We start from the raw sequence: 17,119 nt of genomic DNA on the forward strand, positions 1-17,119 counted from the left end.
CACCTTCCTCCCCACAAATACATCAGAAATACATCTACATGTGGAACAACCCCTATAGAACACCTACTGAATGTTGGCAGAAGACCTCAAACTTCCCAAAAGGCAAGAAACTCCCCACGTACCTGGGTGGGGCAAAAACAAAAAGAAAAAACAGAGACAAAAGAATAGGGACGGGACCTGCACCAGTGGGAGGGAGCTGTGAAGGAGGAAAAGTTTCCACACAGTAGGAAGCACCTTCACTGCAGGAGACTGGGGGTGGCGGTGCTGGGGGTAGCTTCGGGGCCACGGATGAGAGTGCAGCAACAGGGGTGTGGAGGGCAAAGCGCAGAGATTCCCTCACAGAGGATCAGTGCCGACCAGCACTCACCAGCCTGGGAGGCTTGTCTGCTCACCCGCCGGGGCAGGGGGGTGCTGGGAGCTGAGGCTCGAGCTTTGGAGGTCGGATCCCAGGGAGAGGACTGGGGTTGGCTGCGTGAACACAGCCTGAAGGGGGCTAGTGTGCCACAGCTAGCCAGGAGGGAGTCCGGGAAAAAGTCTGGAACTGCCTAAGAGGCAAGAGACCATTGTTTCGGGGTGCGCCAGGAGAGGGGATTCAGAGCACCGCCTAAACGAGCTCCAGAGACAGGTGTAAGCCGCGGCTATTAGTGCAGACACCAGAGACGGGCATGAAATGCTAAGGCTGCTGCTGCAGCAACCAGGAGGCCTGTGTGCAAGCACAGGTCACTCTCCACACCTCCCCTCCCGGGAGACTGTGCAGCCCGCCACTGCCAGGGTCTCATTATCCAGGGACAACTTCCCCGGGAGAACGCACGGCGTGCCTCAGGCTGGTGCAACGTCATGCTGGCCTCTGCCGCCGCAGGCTCACCCCGCATCCGTACCCCTCCCTCTCCCCGGCCTGAGTGAGCCAGAGCCCCCAAATCAGCTCTTCCTTTAATCCCGTCCTGTCTGAGTGAAGAACAGATGCCCTCAAGCGACCTACACACAGGGGTGGGGGGCCAAATCCAAAGCTGAACCCCAGGAGTTGTGCAAACAAAGAAGAGAAAGGGAAATCTCTCCCAGCAGCCTCAGGAGCAGCCGATTAAATCTCCACGATCAACTTGATGTACCCTGCATCTGTGGAATACCTGAATAGACAACAAATCATCCCAAAATTAAGGTGGTGAACTTTGGGAGCAACGATATATATATTTTTTTCCTTTTTCTCTTTTTGTGAGTGCGTACGTGTATGCTTCTTTGTGTGATTTTGTCTGTATAGCTTTGTTTTACCGTTTGTCCGAGGGTTCTGTCTGTCTGTTTTGTTTTTTTAGTATAGTTTTCAGTGCTTGTTATCATTGGTGGATTTGTTTTTTGGTTTGGTTGCTGTCCTCTTTCTTTCTTTTTTTTCTTTTTTTATTATTTAAAAATTTTTTTATTTTTAATAATTATTTTTATTTTAATAACTTTATTTTATTTTTTTCTTCCTTTCTTTTTTTCTCCCTTTTCTTCTCAGCTCTGCGGCTGAGAGGATGTTAGTGCTCCGGCCAGGTGTCAGCCTGTGCCTCTGAGGTGGGAGAGCCAAGTTCAGGACACTGGTCCACCAGAGACCTCTCATCTCCACGTAATATCTAATGGCAAAAGCTCTTCCAGAGATCTCCATCTCAACGCTAAAGCCCAGCTCCACTCAACGACAAGCAAGCTACAGTGCTGGACACCCTATGCCAAAAAACTAGCAAGACAGGAACACAACCCAACCCATTAGCAGAGAGTCTGCCTAAAATCATAATAAGGCCACAGACACCCCAAAACACACCAACAGACATGGTCCTACCCACCAGAAAGACAATATCCAACCTCATCCACCAGAAGACAGGCACTAGTCCCCTCCACCAGGAAGCCTACACAACCCACTGAACCAACCTTAGCCACTGGGGGCAGACACCAAAAACAATGGGAACTACAAACCTGCAGCCTGTGAGGAGGAGACCCCAAACACAGTAAGTTAAGCAAAATGAGAAGACAGAGAAACACACAGCAGATGAAGGAGCAAGGTAAAAACCCACCATACCAAACAAATGAAGAGGAAATAGGCAGTCTGCTTGAAAAAGAATTCAGAGTAATGATAGTAAAGATGATCCAAAATCTTGGAAATAGAATGGAGAAAATACAAGACACGTTTAACAAGGACCTAGAAGAACTAAAGAGCAAACAAACAAGATTAACAACAATAAATGAAATTTAAAATTCTCTAGAAGGAATCAATAGCAAAATAACTGAGGCAGAAGAATGGATAAGTGACCTGGAAGATAAAATAGTGGAAATAACTACCACAGAGCAGAATAAAGAAAAAAGATTTAAGGACCCTCTCAGAGACCTCTGGGACAACATTAAATGCACCAACATTCGAATTATAGGGGTCACAGAAGAAGAGAAAAAGAAAGGGACTGAGAAAATATTTGAAGAGATTATACTTGAAAACTTCCCTAATATGGGAAAGGAAATAGTCAAGTCCAGGAAGCACAGACAGTCAGATACAGGATAAATCCAAGGAGAAACATGCCAAGACACATATTAATCAAACTATCAAAAAATAAATACAGGGCTTCCCTGGTGGCTCAGTGGTTGAGAATCTGCCTGCCAATGCAGGGGACACGGGTTCGAGCCCTGGTCTGGGAAGATCCCACATGCCGTGGAGCAACTGAGCCCGTGAGCCACAACTACTGAGCCTGCGCATCTGGAGCCTGTGCTCCGCAACAAGAGAGGCCACGATAGTGAGAGGCCCGTGCACTGCGATGAAGAGTGGCCCCTACTTGCCGCAACTAGAGAAAGCCCTCACACAGAAACGAAGACCCAACACAGCCAAAAATAAAAATATAAATAAATAAATAAATGAATGAATAAATAAAAATGCAATAAAATTTTTTAAAAAACTTAAAAAAGAAATCTTTAAATAAATAAATAAATACATACATACATACATACATACATACAAAGAAAAAATATTAAAAGCAGCAAGGGAAAAAAACATACAAGGGAATCCCCATAAGGTTAACAGCTGATCTTTCAGCAAAAACTCTGCAAGCCAGAAGGGAGTGGCAAGACATATTTAAAGTGATGAAAGGGAAAAATCTACAACCAAGATTACTCTACCCAGCAAGGATCTCATTTAGATTTGACAGAGAAATTAAAACCTTTACAGACAAGCAAAAGCTAAGAGAATTCAGCACCACCAAACCAGCTTTACAACAAATGCTAAACGAACTTCTCCAAGCAGGAAACAAAAGAGAAGGAAAAGACCTACAATAATAAACCCAAACCAATTAAGAAAATGGTAATAGGAACATACATATCGATAATTACCTTAAATGTAAATGGATTCAATGCTCCAACCAAAAGACATACACTGGCTGAATGGATACAAAAATGAGACCGATATATATGCTGTCTACAAGAGACCCACTTCAGACCTAGGGACACATACAGACTGAAAGTGAGGGGATGGAAAAAGATATTCCATGCAAATGGAAATCAAAAGAAAGCCACAGTAGCAATTCTCATATCAGACAAAATAGACTTGAAAATAAAGACTATTACAAGAGACAAAGAAGGACAATACATAATGATCAAGGGATCAATCCAAGAAGAAGATATAACAATTGTAAATATTTATGCACCCAACATAGGAGCACCTCAATACATAAGGCAAATGCTAACAGCCATAAAAGGGGAAATCGACAGTAACACAATCATAGTAGGGGACTTTAACACCTCACTTTCACCAATGGACAGATCATCCAAAATGAAAATAAATAAGGAAACACAAGCTTTAAATGATACATTAAACAGGATGGACTAAATTGATATTTATAGGACATTCCATCCAAAAACAATAGAATACACATTCTTCTCAAGTGCTCATGGAACATTCTCCAGGATAGATCATATCTTGGGTCACAAATCAAGCCTTGGTAAAGTTAAGAAAATTGAAATCATACCAAGTATCTTTTCTGACCACAAAGCTATGAGACTAGATATCAATTACAGGTAAAAATCGGTAAAAAATACAAACACATGGAGGCTAAACAACACACTACTTAATAACGAAGAGATCACTGAAGAAGTCAAAGAGGAAATCAAAAAATACCTAGAAAGAAATGACAATGAAAACACGACGACCCAAAACCTATGGGATGCAGCAAAAGCAGTTCTAAGAGGGAAGTTTAGAGCAATACAATCTTATCTTAAGTAACAAGAAACATCTCAAATAAAAAACCTAACCTTACACCTAAGGCAATTAGAGAAAAAGAACAAAAAACCCCAAAGTTAGCAGAAGGAAAGAAATTATGAAGATCAGATCAGAAATAAATGAAAAAGAAATAAATGAAAATAAAATTTTTCTTAAATGAAAAAGAAATAAATGAAAAAGAAAAAGAAGGAAACAATAGCAAAGATCAATAAAACTAAAAGCTGTTTCTTTGAGAAGATAAACAAAATTGATAAACCATTAGCCAGACTCATCAAGAAAAAAAGAGAGAAGACTCAAATCAATAGAATCAGAAATGAAAAAGAAGTAACAACTGACACTGCAGAAATACAAAGGTTCATGAGAGATTACTACAAGCAACTATATGCCAATAAAATGGACAACCTGGAAGACATGGACAAATTCTTAGAAAAGCACAACCTTCCAAGACTGACCCAGGAAGAAAGAGAAAATATAAACAGACCAATCACAAGCACTGAAATTGAGACTGTGATTAAAAATCTTGCAACAAACAAAAGCCCAGGACCAGATGGCTTCATAGGAGAATTCTATCCAACATTTAGAGAAGAGCTAACACCTATCCTTCTCAAACTCTTCCAAAATATAGCAGAGGAAGGAACACTCCCAAACTCATTCTACGAGGCCACCATCACCCTGATACCAAAACCAGACAAAGATGTCACAAAGAAAGAAAACTACATGCCAATATCACTGATGAACATAGATGCAAACTCCTCAACAAAATACTAGCAAACAGAATCCAACAGCACATTAAAAGGATCATACACCATGATCAATTGGGGTTTATCCCAGGAATGCAAGGATTCTTCAATATACGCAAATCAATCAATGTGATACACCATATTAACAAATTGAAGGATAAAAACCATATGATCATCTCAACAGATGCAGAAAAAGCTTTTGACAAAATTCAGCACCCATTTATGATAAAAATCCTCCAGAAAGTAGGCATAGAGGGAACTTACCTCAACATAATAAAGGCCATATATGACAAACCCACAGCCAACATCATTCTCAATGGTGAAAAACTGAGACCATTTCCACTAAGATCAGGAACAGGACAGGTTGTCCACTCTCATTACTATTATTCAACATAGTCTTGGAAGTTTTAGTGACAGCAGTCAGAGAAGAAAAAGAAATAAAAGGAATCTAAATTGGAAAAGAAGTAAAGCTGCCACTGTTTGAGATGACATGATACTATACATAGAGAATCCTAAAGACTCTACCACAAAACTACTAGAGCTAATCAGTGAATTTGGTAAAGTAGCCAGGTACAAAATTAATGTACAGAAATCTCTTGCATTCCTATACACTAATGATGAAAAATTTGAAAGAGAAATTAAGGAAACACTCCCATTTACCATTGTAACAAAAAGAATAAAATACCTAGGAATAAACCTACCTAAGGAGACATGGACCTGTATGCAGAAAACTATAAGACACTGATGAAAGAAATTAAAGATGATACAAACAGATGGAGTGATATACCATGTTCTTCGATTGGAAGAATCAACACTGTTTAGATGACTCTACTACCCAAAGCAATCTACAGATTCAATGCAATCTCTATCAAAGTACCAATGGCATTTCTCACAGAACTAGAACCAAAAATTTCACAATTTGTATGGAAACACAAAAGACCCCAAATAGCCAAAGCAATCCTGAGAAAGAAAAATGGAGCTGGAGGAATCAGGCTCCCTGACTTCAGAGTATACTACAAAGCTACAGTAATCAAGGCAATATGGTACTGGCACAGAAACAGAGATATAGATCAATGGAACAGGATACAGAGCCCAGAGATAAATCCACGCACATATGGTCACCTTATTTTTGATACAGGAGGCAAGAATATACAATGGAGAAAAGACAGCCTCTTCAATAAGTGGTGCTGGGAAAACTGGAGAGCTACATGTAAAAGAATGAAATTAGAACACTCCCTAACACCATACACAAACATAAACTCAAAATGGATTAAATACCTATATGTAAGACCTGACACTATAAAATTCTTAGAGGAAAACATAGGCAGAACACTCTATGATGTAAATCTCAGCAAGATCCTTTTTGACCCACCTCCTAGAGAAATGGAAATAAAAACAAAAATAAACAAATGGGACCTAATGAAACTTAAAAGCTTTTGCACAGCAAAGGAAACCATAAACAAGACCAAAAGACAACCCTCAGAATGGGAGAAAATATTTGCAAATGAAGCAACTGACAAAGGATTAATCTCCAAAATTTACAAGCAGCTCATGCAACTCAATATCAAAAAAACAAACAACCCAATCCAAAAATGGGCAGAAGACCTAAATAGACATTTCTCCAAAGAAGATAAACAGATTGCCAAGAAACACATGAAAGGATGCTCAACATCACTAATCATTAGAGAAATGCAAATCAAAAGTACAATGAGGTATCACCTCACACCAGTCAGAATGGCCATCATCAGAAAATCTACAAACAATAAATGCTGGAGAGGGTGTGGAGAAAAGGGAACCCTCTTGCACTGTTGGAGGGAATGTAAATTGATACAGCCACTATGGAGAACAGTATGGAGGTTCCTTAAAAAACTAAAAATAGAACTACCATGCGACCCAGCAATCCCACTAGTTGGCATTGCATATATCCTGAGAAAACCATCATTCAAAAAGAGTCATGTACCACAATGTTCATTGCAGCTCTATTTCCAATAGCCAGGACATGGAAGCAACCTAAGTGTCCATCGACAGATGAATGGATAAAGAAGACATGGCTCATATATACAATGGGATATTACTCAGCCATAAAAAGAAACGAAATTGAGTTATTTGTAGTGAGTGTATGGACCTGGAGTCTGTCATACATAGTGAAGGAAGTCAGAAAGAGAAAAACAAATACCGTATGCTAACACATATATATGGAATCTAAAAAAAAGAAAGAAAGAAAAAAAATGGTTATGAAGAACCTAGGGGCAGGACAGGAATAAAGACGCAGATGTGGAGAATGGACTTGAGGACACAGGGAGGGGGAAGGGTAAGCTGGGACGAAGTGAGAGAGTGGCATGGACATATATACACTACCAAATGTAAAATAGATAGCTAGTGGGAAGCAGCCGCATAGCACAGGGAGATCAGCTCAGTGCTTTGTGACCATCTAGGGGGTGGGATGGGGGGGTGCGATAGGGAGGGTGGGAGGGAGACTCAAGAGGGAGGAGATATGGAGATATATGTGTATGTATAGCTGATTCACTTTGTTATAAAGCAGAAACTAACACACCATTGTAAAGCAATTATACTCTAATAAACATGTTAAAAAAAAAAAAAGACCTAGAAAAGAATCAGGCACTCTGCCATTTTCTTGGCTCTGTTTTGTGGCCTGATCAATTATTTTGCCCTGGATATGATGACTTAGGCTTAGAGTAAGTCTGCTAGTGACTAGCCTATCAATCAGTAGGGACTCCCATTTCTTCATCACTTGAAAGGGAGACTCTTGCTAAGTACTCATCTATGTGCATGAATCAAAATCAACTTCAGACTTTCCAGCGCAGTCCACCACAGATGGAGCCACAAAAGGGCAAGAGTTTCTAGTTTCAATTGCTGAACCAAAGCAAGCAACATATCCCTCTTCTCTGGTTTAAAAAAAAAAAAGAGGTTAATGAAGGAAAGGGATGTATAACTATGCCCCTATGCGCCAAAAGTGGATTTATAGATTAATTATTAAAAACTATAGTATCTTTTCCTATAGAAACAGTATTATGAATAATAGTCATTTTCCTACTCAAGCCTTTATGTAACTCTAAAGTACTCTGTGGATACCTACCTAATTGATACCCAGAATAAAGGGATATTCATATACATTTAATTACAGAACAAGGGATAAATGTTATTAAAACTAACCTTTTCCACGCACCGTGATGAAGAGTGGCCCCCGCTTGCCACAACTAGAGAAAGCCCTCGCACAGAAACGAAGACCCAACACAGCCATAAATAAAAAAATTAAAAAATAATTTTAAAAAAAACTAACCTTTAGACGTTTCACTGGAGGAAGAGATGAAAGAGCATTTCTGTTCCTTAAATCAGATAAATATGAAGAAACTGTTGACTCTTTCATTTCTGACTTCTGTGCAACTCCATTTTTACCTATGAAAAGAAATTTTAGATTCTTTAAGTTAAACTTTATGTATTGTTCATATAAAGCCAAATTTCTTCAAAATTTCTAATCTAATATTTACTTTTTAAAAATGTTAACCACAAAAGAAAGAAAATTATTTGAGTTATAAGCTGCATAATATAAATATCATACATAGATAATTAGGATATTATTACTATTCTTCAATGACCTTTCAATTTTTAAAACCTGAAATAAACTTGTTTTATGGAACTCACAGCAGTCATGTCCACATGTATGTTTATTTTTACAGTGATGTTTACATTCTCGGTTCCCAGGTTTTTTGCAGGCAGTCATTCCTAAATTAATATAAGAAAAGAAAGCCTCTTTTTCAGTACATCTATTAATGTGACTAATTATAATTAATTTTTATCCAGCTCTGTCCTTTCTGGCAGTACAAAAAGATTATGATTTTCACACTCCCTCAAAAGTTAACCCCTTTAATATGTATTTTTAAAAAGATACCCTGATAACAATCAGAATATTTTCTGGCAGTACAAAAAGATTATGATTTTCACACTCCCTCAAAAGTTAACCCCTTTAATATGTATTTTTAAAAAGATATTCTGATAACAATCAGTCCCTGCCTCACTATGGGGCCCATCCCAGCTTTTCACAAGGAGCACTGAGTCACCTATAAGCTTCTCTTAACCTCCCTGATATAAATAGAACCAAATATCACTGAACATCAGTTAACTCCTGCTGAATGAGATAAGAATGAGGGTGGAGTTTTGAAACTTTTTTTTCTACTTTATACTTAAGCCTGAAGAACCCAGAAAGAAGGAAACCTCATGGCATTTTGATGGTACCACTGACAGCAGCTAGTAGATAGGACACCATGCATATTTAATAAATGTTAGAAATAAGTGCTTAGGGATATAAACAAATTTGCTATATGAATTCATAGAAAGGAGAGATTGCTTCCAGCTTGACCCCTCTAAGCTAGAATTAATATATCCAAATATATAATCTATTCTTCATTTATTATATTTAAGTACGCTTTTTCTTGATTTTAACCCTCCGAGTAACATGGGAGAAGGGAGAGACATTTGAAGTGGTCCTTGAAGGACAGACAGGATCTGGACATGAGAAGGGGACCAGAGGAAGATGTTCCAGACAGAGAGCATAATATCCAAAGGCAGCAAACCACAGACTATAGAAACAAATCAGTTTATTTTTGCTGGAGCACAGATTTTAAATGAATTAGAAATGTTGGAGGTAGTGAAGAGCTTTGAAAACCTTTGTAATCTTTCTTGGTCCTTTACTCTTCATTATCAGTGTGTTGCTCAATCAACTTTTTCAAGGCATGGCACATCTAAACAATGATAATATATGTATAGCACCCAGGGGTAAATGAATAAGGCTGCTCACCATATGAGGCAACTGGTTAGATGCCTTGAGGGCTGAGCAGATCAATGTACTGGGTACTGAAAAAGTAATAAAATATCGCTGGCAGCTGGTAGCTGACAGCTGAACCATAGTGTTCCCAACTGAACATAAACAATTTCGGCAGAATATAAACAATACTCAGATAAGGCCACTCTATGATCATAGTAGAAGACAGATATAAGACTAGTGTGTAATTATTTCTGAAAGTAGAGACAAGGACGCTGAAGAACCACAAAAATAACTAAACATCTCCCTCTTCTGGCTAACACAAATGACTACTATTTTTTTAATTCTCCAATCTCCAAGGTAAGATATACCAAAATATCCAATATCCCACTTGCTGATAGCACCCAATCTAGAATTGACCTCTGCTTCTCCCAAACCCTTCTAAGAATCACCTGGCACAAGCTGAACTCCTATAATAGGCTCCTCCCAATTCCCTGAGATGACCCACAGTTCTGCAGGTGCTGTGTTCTCCTTTGCTGCAGCAAATTAAAAAATACCTAACTTTCCTCAAATACAGGTATGCTCCTAGTGATCCTTGTCTGAAAGGTTTCAATGTTATACTTTACAAGGTACGTCACGGCTTACTGGTTGAGAAGTTTTGCCCCAGTTCATGATTTCTGTTTTCCTTGAATCCAGTCCTACCATGCTACAATTTATCTATATGCTGTTGCTTAATTAATCCTCCCAAAATTCAACTCTGATCAGATCATTTGCCCACTTCGAAACGTTAGTTACTTCCTGCTGCCAACAAAATTAATTCCACATTTAAGGTCCCCCACAATGTAATTCTAGCCTCCCTTCTAGCACCCATATTAACCCTACATCCAAAAAAATACATTCACTTGCCATTAGTGTTCAAATAGTCCCAAGCCTTTCTATGATTGTACCTTTGATATTACCTCTTGTCTTAGAAGACCCTTCTTTGTCTACCAGAAGCCTATCTATCAGCTTTCAAGACCAACTCAAATGGCACCTCTATCATGGAGATCTATACTGATCACCTAAGTTGGAAGTGATTTCTCTCTCCTTCAAGCCCTTATGGCATTTTCTTTGCCCCTCTCACCTACTGTATGCTACTTTATATTTAATGTATTTACATGAAAAAACACAGTAGTGAAGTACAGGGCACCCTAAAATAGAGTAAGAAAACATGAGTTCTAATATGGATTGTTCTCTGTTAAAAACAACAACAACAACAACAACAGGGATTAAAAATACTACTACCTGTTTTGGACTTCCCTGGTGGTGCAGTGGTTAAGAATCTGCCTGCCAATGCAGGGGACATGGGTTCGAGCCCTGGGCTGGGAAGATCCCACATGCCATGGAGCAGCTAAGCCCGTGCGCCACAACTACTGAGCCCGTGTGCTGCAACTACTGAAGCCTGTGCACCTAGAGCCCGTGCTCCACAACAAGAGAAGCCACCGCAATGAGAAGCCCGCACACCGCAACAAAGAGTAGCCTCCACTCGCCCCAACTAGAGAAAGCCCGCGCACAGCAATGAAGACCCAAAGCAGCCAAAAATAAATAAATAAATTTATTTTAAAAAATAATACTACCTGTTTTGTTACCTCACAGAGGTAAAAAGATAAAATGAAATTACGTATGTGATAGCATTTTAGAATTAAGTAATAAACTAATATATTAGTGTATGTATTATCTCTACTATTACATTAATTAAAGATTATACAAGTAAATATAAAATTGTTCTGAGTGCTATGAAGGAGAGGGGCACAATGCTATATAACAGGGGGAATGGTCCTGGTCAGGAACGTCTTGGAAGACTTTCCTACGGAAGTGATAATTGGACTGAGGACTGAAAAAAGAGCAGCATTAACAAGGCAAAGGGGTAGGAGAAAGAAAGGGATAGCATATGAAAAAGCTTTAAACAAGAGAAAGCATGGCACGTGGAGAAATTAAAAGAAGGTCAATGTGGCTGACGCTCAGAAAATAAGAGAGTGCATGAGATGAGACTACAGTGGTAGAAAGATCAGCCTGTATTCCTAGGGAAACAGCTCCACCATGGCACCCTGGTGATTGCATGTCTCCACCTAGGCAAGGCTCAGTTAGTTACAGAATGCCCTCTGATCCTCCCTGAGACATATCAAGATAGGCAGTCTTGCGAGGAACTGTTAAAGGCTATTTCTCATCTGCCTCCTTAGCTTGCAGGAGGCTGCCTATCCTGCATAAGGCTGCCATGAGGCAGTTTCTCATCTGTCTCCTGGTTCTAGTAAGGCACAGGACTTTCCACCTTGACCCTTTCAGGTACAGCTGTAGGCTGTAAAGTTGCTTAGCTGCAGCCTAGAGTTGACTCCTCAAAAACAAAGCAACCCATCATTCTCGTCATCTGGTCCCTCCAGTTCAGTGTCATCCTCCGGGATTATGGATGCATGCAGCTGATACCATGCTGATCATGTTTTGCTGTCTGTGTAAGTAATAAACTGTCTAAATATATTTGGGTCTCTTGTGTCCTTACCAGTCAATCCTATGGAGGTGAGGCAAGACTACATAGCAGCTGGCACCCCACTGCTACTTAGGAACTGATTGACTAAGTGATAGTATGGAACCTTGTAGGGGATGTTAATGATGTGGATCTTTTATTCTAAGAGCTATGTGGAGCCACTGAAGTGTTTTAACCAAAGAAGGGACATAACTGAATTTGCATTTTGAAAAAAGCAATCTATGGAGTGTAGTATGGAGAACAGATTTGAGAGAGGACAGAGTAGATGCAAGAAAACTAGTTAAGAGGCTACTGTAGGAGAATGGATTTGAAAGAGGATGGAGCAGATAAAAGAAAATTACAGTAACAGTCTAGAGTGGTAGTATTAGTAGATTCAAAGAGAATGGACTAATTTGAGAGATACATAGAGGTAAAAATATTTTTAATGCAGAATCAAGTGGAGTGCTTTTCTTTCTTGAGCAACATATTATTTTCCCTGAAGTTTTACTGCCTTCCTTTTAGTCTAGCAATATCTACCTAAAGTTTCTTTAGTTCATTCAAATATTTCAAAGATAAAGGCAACTATATGAAAACACCTCACCCATTTACTCCCCAAATATATATCTCCTTTCTTGAGCGCTCCATCTTCTTCCCAATGCAATCTAGGCCTGTGCTATAGTTGTCATCCTGGAACTTCCTTTCATTAAGCTTCTGGGCTGAATCCACTATTGCTGGATTCTTTGACTTTTTCTTTATTGGTTAACTGCTTTGTTTGATTGTGCTCATCCTAGAACAACTGCCTAAGAAAGGATGTATGAGAGTTAAATTTTCTGAATCCTTGAATGTATTAAGATGTCTTTATTTTACTTTCACACTTAATTAATAATTTTCCTGGGTATATAACACGGGGTTGGAAATCATTTCCCCCTGGATTTTTAAGTCCACTGTCTTCTACCATCCAGTGTTGCTGATAAAAACATTAAAACTACTTCAATTTTTGTTCCTTGGAAGCATTTATGATTTTTCTCTCTATCCATGATGTTCTGAAACGTTGCTTCCTTTGTAGATCCTTTCATTCATCCTAACCAGCACTCAGTAAGCCTTTTTGATGCGCAGATATATGTCTCACTTTAAGTCTAGTGAATCTTCTCAAATTATTTATTCTGATTTGTTTGTTCTGTCTTTCTGGAACTTTTTTAAAAAAATTAATAGCTACTCTACTTATTTATTTATTCATTTATTTTTAGCTGTGTTGGGTCTTCGTTTCGTGCGAGGGCTTTCTCTAGTTGCGGCAAGCGGGGGCCACTCTTCATCACGGTGCGCGGGCCTCTCACTATCGCAGCCCCTCCCGTTGCGGGTCACAGGCTCCAGACACGCAGGCTCAGCAGTTGTGGCTCACGGGCCCAGTTGCTCCGCAGCATGAGGGATCTTCCCAGACCAGGGCTCGAACCCGTGTCCCCTACATTAGCAGGCAGATTCTCAACCACTGCGCCACAAGGGAAGCCCCTTTATGGGGCTTTTATTAGTCAGGTATCAGACTCCAGATTGCCCTCTTGTCTCATGATTTCTGTCTCCTTGTCTTTTTGCTTTCATTCAGATTATACTGATTTTATTTTCTGGCCCTCCAGCTAAGCTATTTTTTTTTTTCGAATCATAATTTTTACTTCCCTGTGCTCGCTCTTCTTCTTTAATTGTTCTTTTTTTCACAGCATGCTATTCTGTTTTATGGTTTCAATTTAGTCTTTAATTTCTCTGATGTTACTGATTAGTTTATATTACGTTTTATTACATCTCTGAATTATCCTGTTGTTCTTTCGTCCACTTTCTGTTTACTTATTTTGGGCTTTCTTTCACATGTTCCAAATTTTCCTCAAATGTCTCTTCATCCTTGTTTGTCTGCCTATACAGCAGTCCTATTATATCTCCACAGATGAGAAAATTAATTCATAAAGAGGTTAAGTAACATGTTCAAAACTATGAAATAATAAGTAGCAAATTTGAGATTCTAATTCAGGTGGTCTAATTCCAGAGCCTGATCTCTCAAACACCCTGCTTTACTAGTTATACTAGCTACCTTAGTTCTCCCCATATAATGCATTTAATTTACTTAGGGAAGGAATCTACTGTTTGTGGGGTGGGAAGAATAGGAGGAAACGCCTTGAAGGTTGTTGTTTTGAAGTAAGTGATAAGGAGTCACTTTGTCCCTTATCCAGCAATTTCTAATAGATGAACTTCTAAACATTACCACAAGATGGTGCACAATGACTACACATTTGTTCCCAGTGGTGGAAACTAACTAGGATCTGGAAATCTAATTATAGAGATTCTGGTGACACCCCAAAATTTCAAGGCAGTGTTTGCAAGTCTTGCTAGGAATGAGAACCATATACAAGTTTGTTTACAGAATACTAGCATATGGCTATTACTACCTAAGTGACAAAAACTTCTACTATATTTCTGTTAGAAATGATACTTAGAAAATATAAGTGCTCCTCCACCCCAGCTCCACTCCCTAAGTCCTGAGAACTGTCTGAATTTGTCTTATTAACAAACACAAGCTTAACAGAGATTGTCAATTGGAAAAATAAGGTTCTGAGAGAAAACTGACCTAAGCTGTACACTTAGGTATAAAATTAACAGATCCCATACTCCATCACTATCATAATCTGAAATGCATATATTTTCTTAGTTCTGTCACATAATATATTAATTTACATGTTTTTAAAGTTCCAGTTTCTAAGTATTTAAAGCAAAATAAAGCATTAATGTGAACTAGAAATGTATTTGAAGTAAATACTTTAAATTACTTTAGGGCTTCCCTAGTGGCGCAGTGGTTGAGAATCTGCCTACCAATTCAGGGGACACGGGTTCGAGCCCTGGTCTGGGAAGATCCCACATGCCGCGGAGCAACTAGGCCCGTGAGCCACAACTACTGAGCCTGCGCATCTGGAGCCTGTGCTCCGCAACAAGAGAGGCCGCGACAGTGAGAGGCCCGCGCACCGCGATGAAGAGTGGCCCCCACTTGCCGCAACTAGAGAAAGCCTTTGCACAGAAACGAAGACTCAACACAGCCAAAAATAAATTTAATAAATAAATAAATAAATAAAAATAAAGGAATTCCTTTTAAAAAAAAATTACTTTAACAGGGTCGATAATGACCAGTGGGGTAAGAGTCAGTTGCTTAAAAAAAAAAATCCAGAAAAAACAAATTAAAAATAGGAGGCATCCCTGACACAGCTTCACATCCTAACTATAAATTCAAATAATGTGGTCTGTGCATAAGCTACTGGAATTAATATTTTTAAAAGAATATTACTTTTTATTTTGCAGTTCCTGATATATGCTAACCATATTTATGCACTTTACAATTTTACTTTTTAAGTGAGAAAGCAAATCTCCTTTCAATTTTTTTGTCAAATATTACACTATCATTTTGTTATTTATCAAGAAAAGGATAGCACTAATGAATTGGAGTCCTTGATTTTGCAATTTAATGCATGTATACACCAAAGAGTACAAAGAAAAGCAGATTGCCTTTTGACTAGTATTTAAATGTGCACACTTCCAAAGTGCTCGGGCACTGGTTTTATCCTTGCATTCTTCAAGTACATTAAATTTTCACACTCAAAATGGCATAGCAAATGCAGATGAACTTATTAATGTCAAATCAATTTTCTTCAAAGTAAACAAAGCCCATACTTCTTATTGAGAACGCTTTTAAAGGATAAGAAGTTTAAATGCTAAAAATAAAAGTTATAAAAAATTTTACAACTAAAAAGGTGTATTTTTCACACTGCCTAATCTTAAAAATAGTAAAAATATTTTTCCTAAAATTTTACAAAAATTTTATCTCTTGGACTATAACTGTGAGAAACAACTAAAAAAAAATTTTTTTTTGAAAGAGTTGTAGGAAGCATAAAAAAAATTTCTAATTATATTTGTACTCTAAGGTGCATACTTCTGTTTTTAAATATGGTCCTACTATTTGACAATATAAAATATTAAAATATTTGTTGAACCTACAAGCACATTTGGAAACAATCATTTAGAAACTATATTCTCTGAACTAAATATCAGTTTTTATCATTTAATAAAATGGTCTGACAAGAGGTCAGAAAAACTGAAATTTGTATTGTTTTGAAAAGGCTGTTGTCACAACCTTAGTAGGGTAAATCTATGACTCCTTCACTGTGTAAGTTACTGAGAAAGAAAATGCAGATACTGTATGTATGTTATGTATAAAGGTATAATTATACACCTTTATTTGGGGATACTTGAATTTGCATATAAGAACTGAATTATATAATCAGAATGTTCATAAGATTTGGGATGGTTGTATATATAATATATGTATGTGAAGGGGGTATGTGTATAATAAAACATTTGCCTGATAGGAAGCATCTTTTTTCTGTTTTCCACAGGGTTATGCTGAAAATGTGGGGGACTTTTGCTCTCATAAAAGTCTCATGCTAGTAGGAAGTATAGTAAACATCCTAATTTTCACTACAGTTGCAAGCAACAGAAACAATTCAAGCTATTTAAAAAAAAACCCATGTGGTGGGTGGTGGAAATGTATTACATGAACATAGCTATCTCACAGAATCCAAAAGCAGCAATGCAGCTAGGCATCACGAGGGACTGAAACCAAGAAATGGAAAGTCATCAGACCTTCAGCTCTGGCCTCCTCACCTTTGCTTCTTTCTGTACCTCTGCTTTAGTCTTCTCTTACATGGTCCAGCTATCTTTGATTATTTCTGTGCATGGTAAAGGATGGCCACTGACAGCTCTGATTTTATATTCTCTTAGTGCAGTCCTAATTCTAAATTGTCTTTCTTAAACTGAGGTATTTCTTTTCTTCTAGGAATTTGGACTTTGAACTG

General features: G+C 38.4%; 1 protein-coding gene across 1 annotated transcript in view; it reads right to left on the reverse strand.

The window, feature by feature from the left end:
- The window catches only part of HFM1 (helicase for meiosis 1), a 136,775-nt gene that overhangs the window by 18,750 nt on the left and 100,906 nt on the right, over window positions 1-17,119 (reverse strand). The window contains exons 32-33 of the mRNA XM_036833641.1: window positions 8,626-8,706; window positions 8,264-8,379 (exon numbers count right to left, since the gene is read on the reverse strand). Of these exons, the coding sequence (XP_036689536.1) occupies window positions 8,264-8,379; window positions 8,626-8,706 (197 nt within the window). The remainder of the gene's footprint in view (window positions 1-8,263; window positions 8,380-8,625; window positions 8,707-17,119) is intronic.

Source organism: Balaenoptera musculus, chromosome 1 (assembly GCF_009873245.2).
Source record: "Balaenoptera musculus isolate JJ_BM4_2016_0621 chromosome 1, mBalMus1.pri.v3, whole genome shotgun sequence".
NCBI lineage: Eukaryota > Metazoa > Chordata > Mammalia > Artiodactyla > Balaenopteridae > Balaenoptera > Balaenoptera musculus.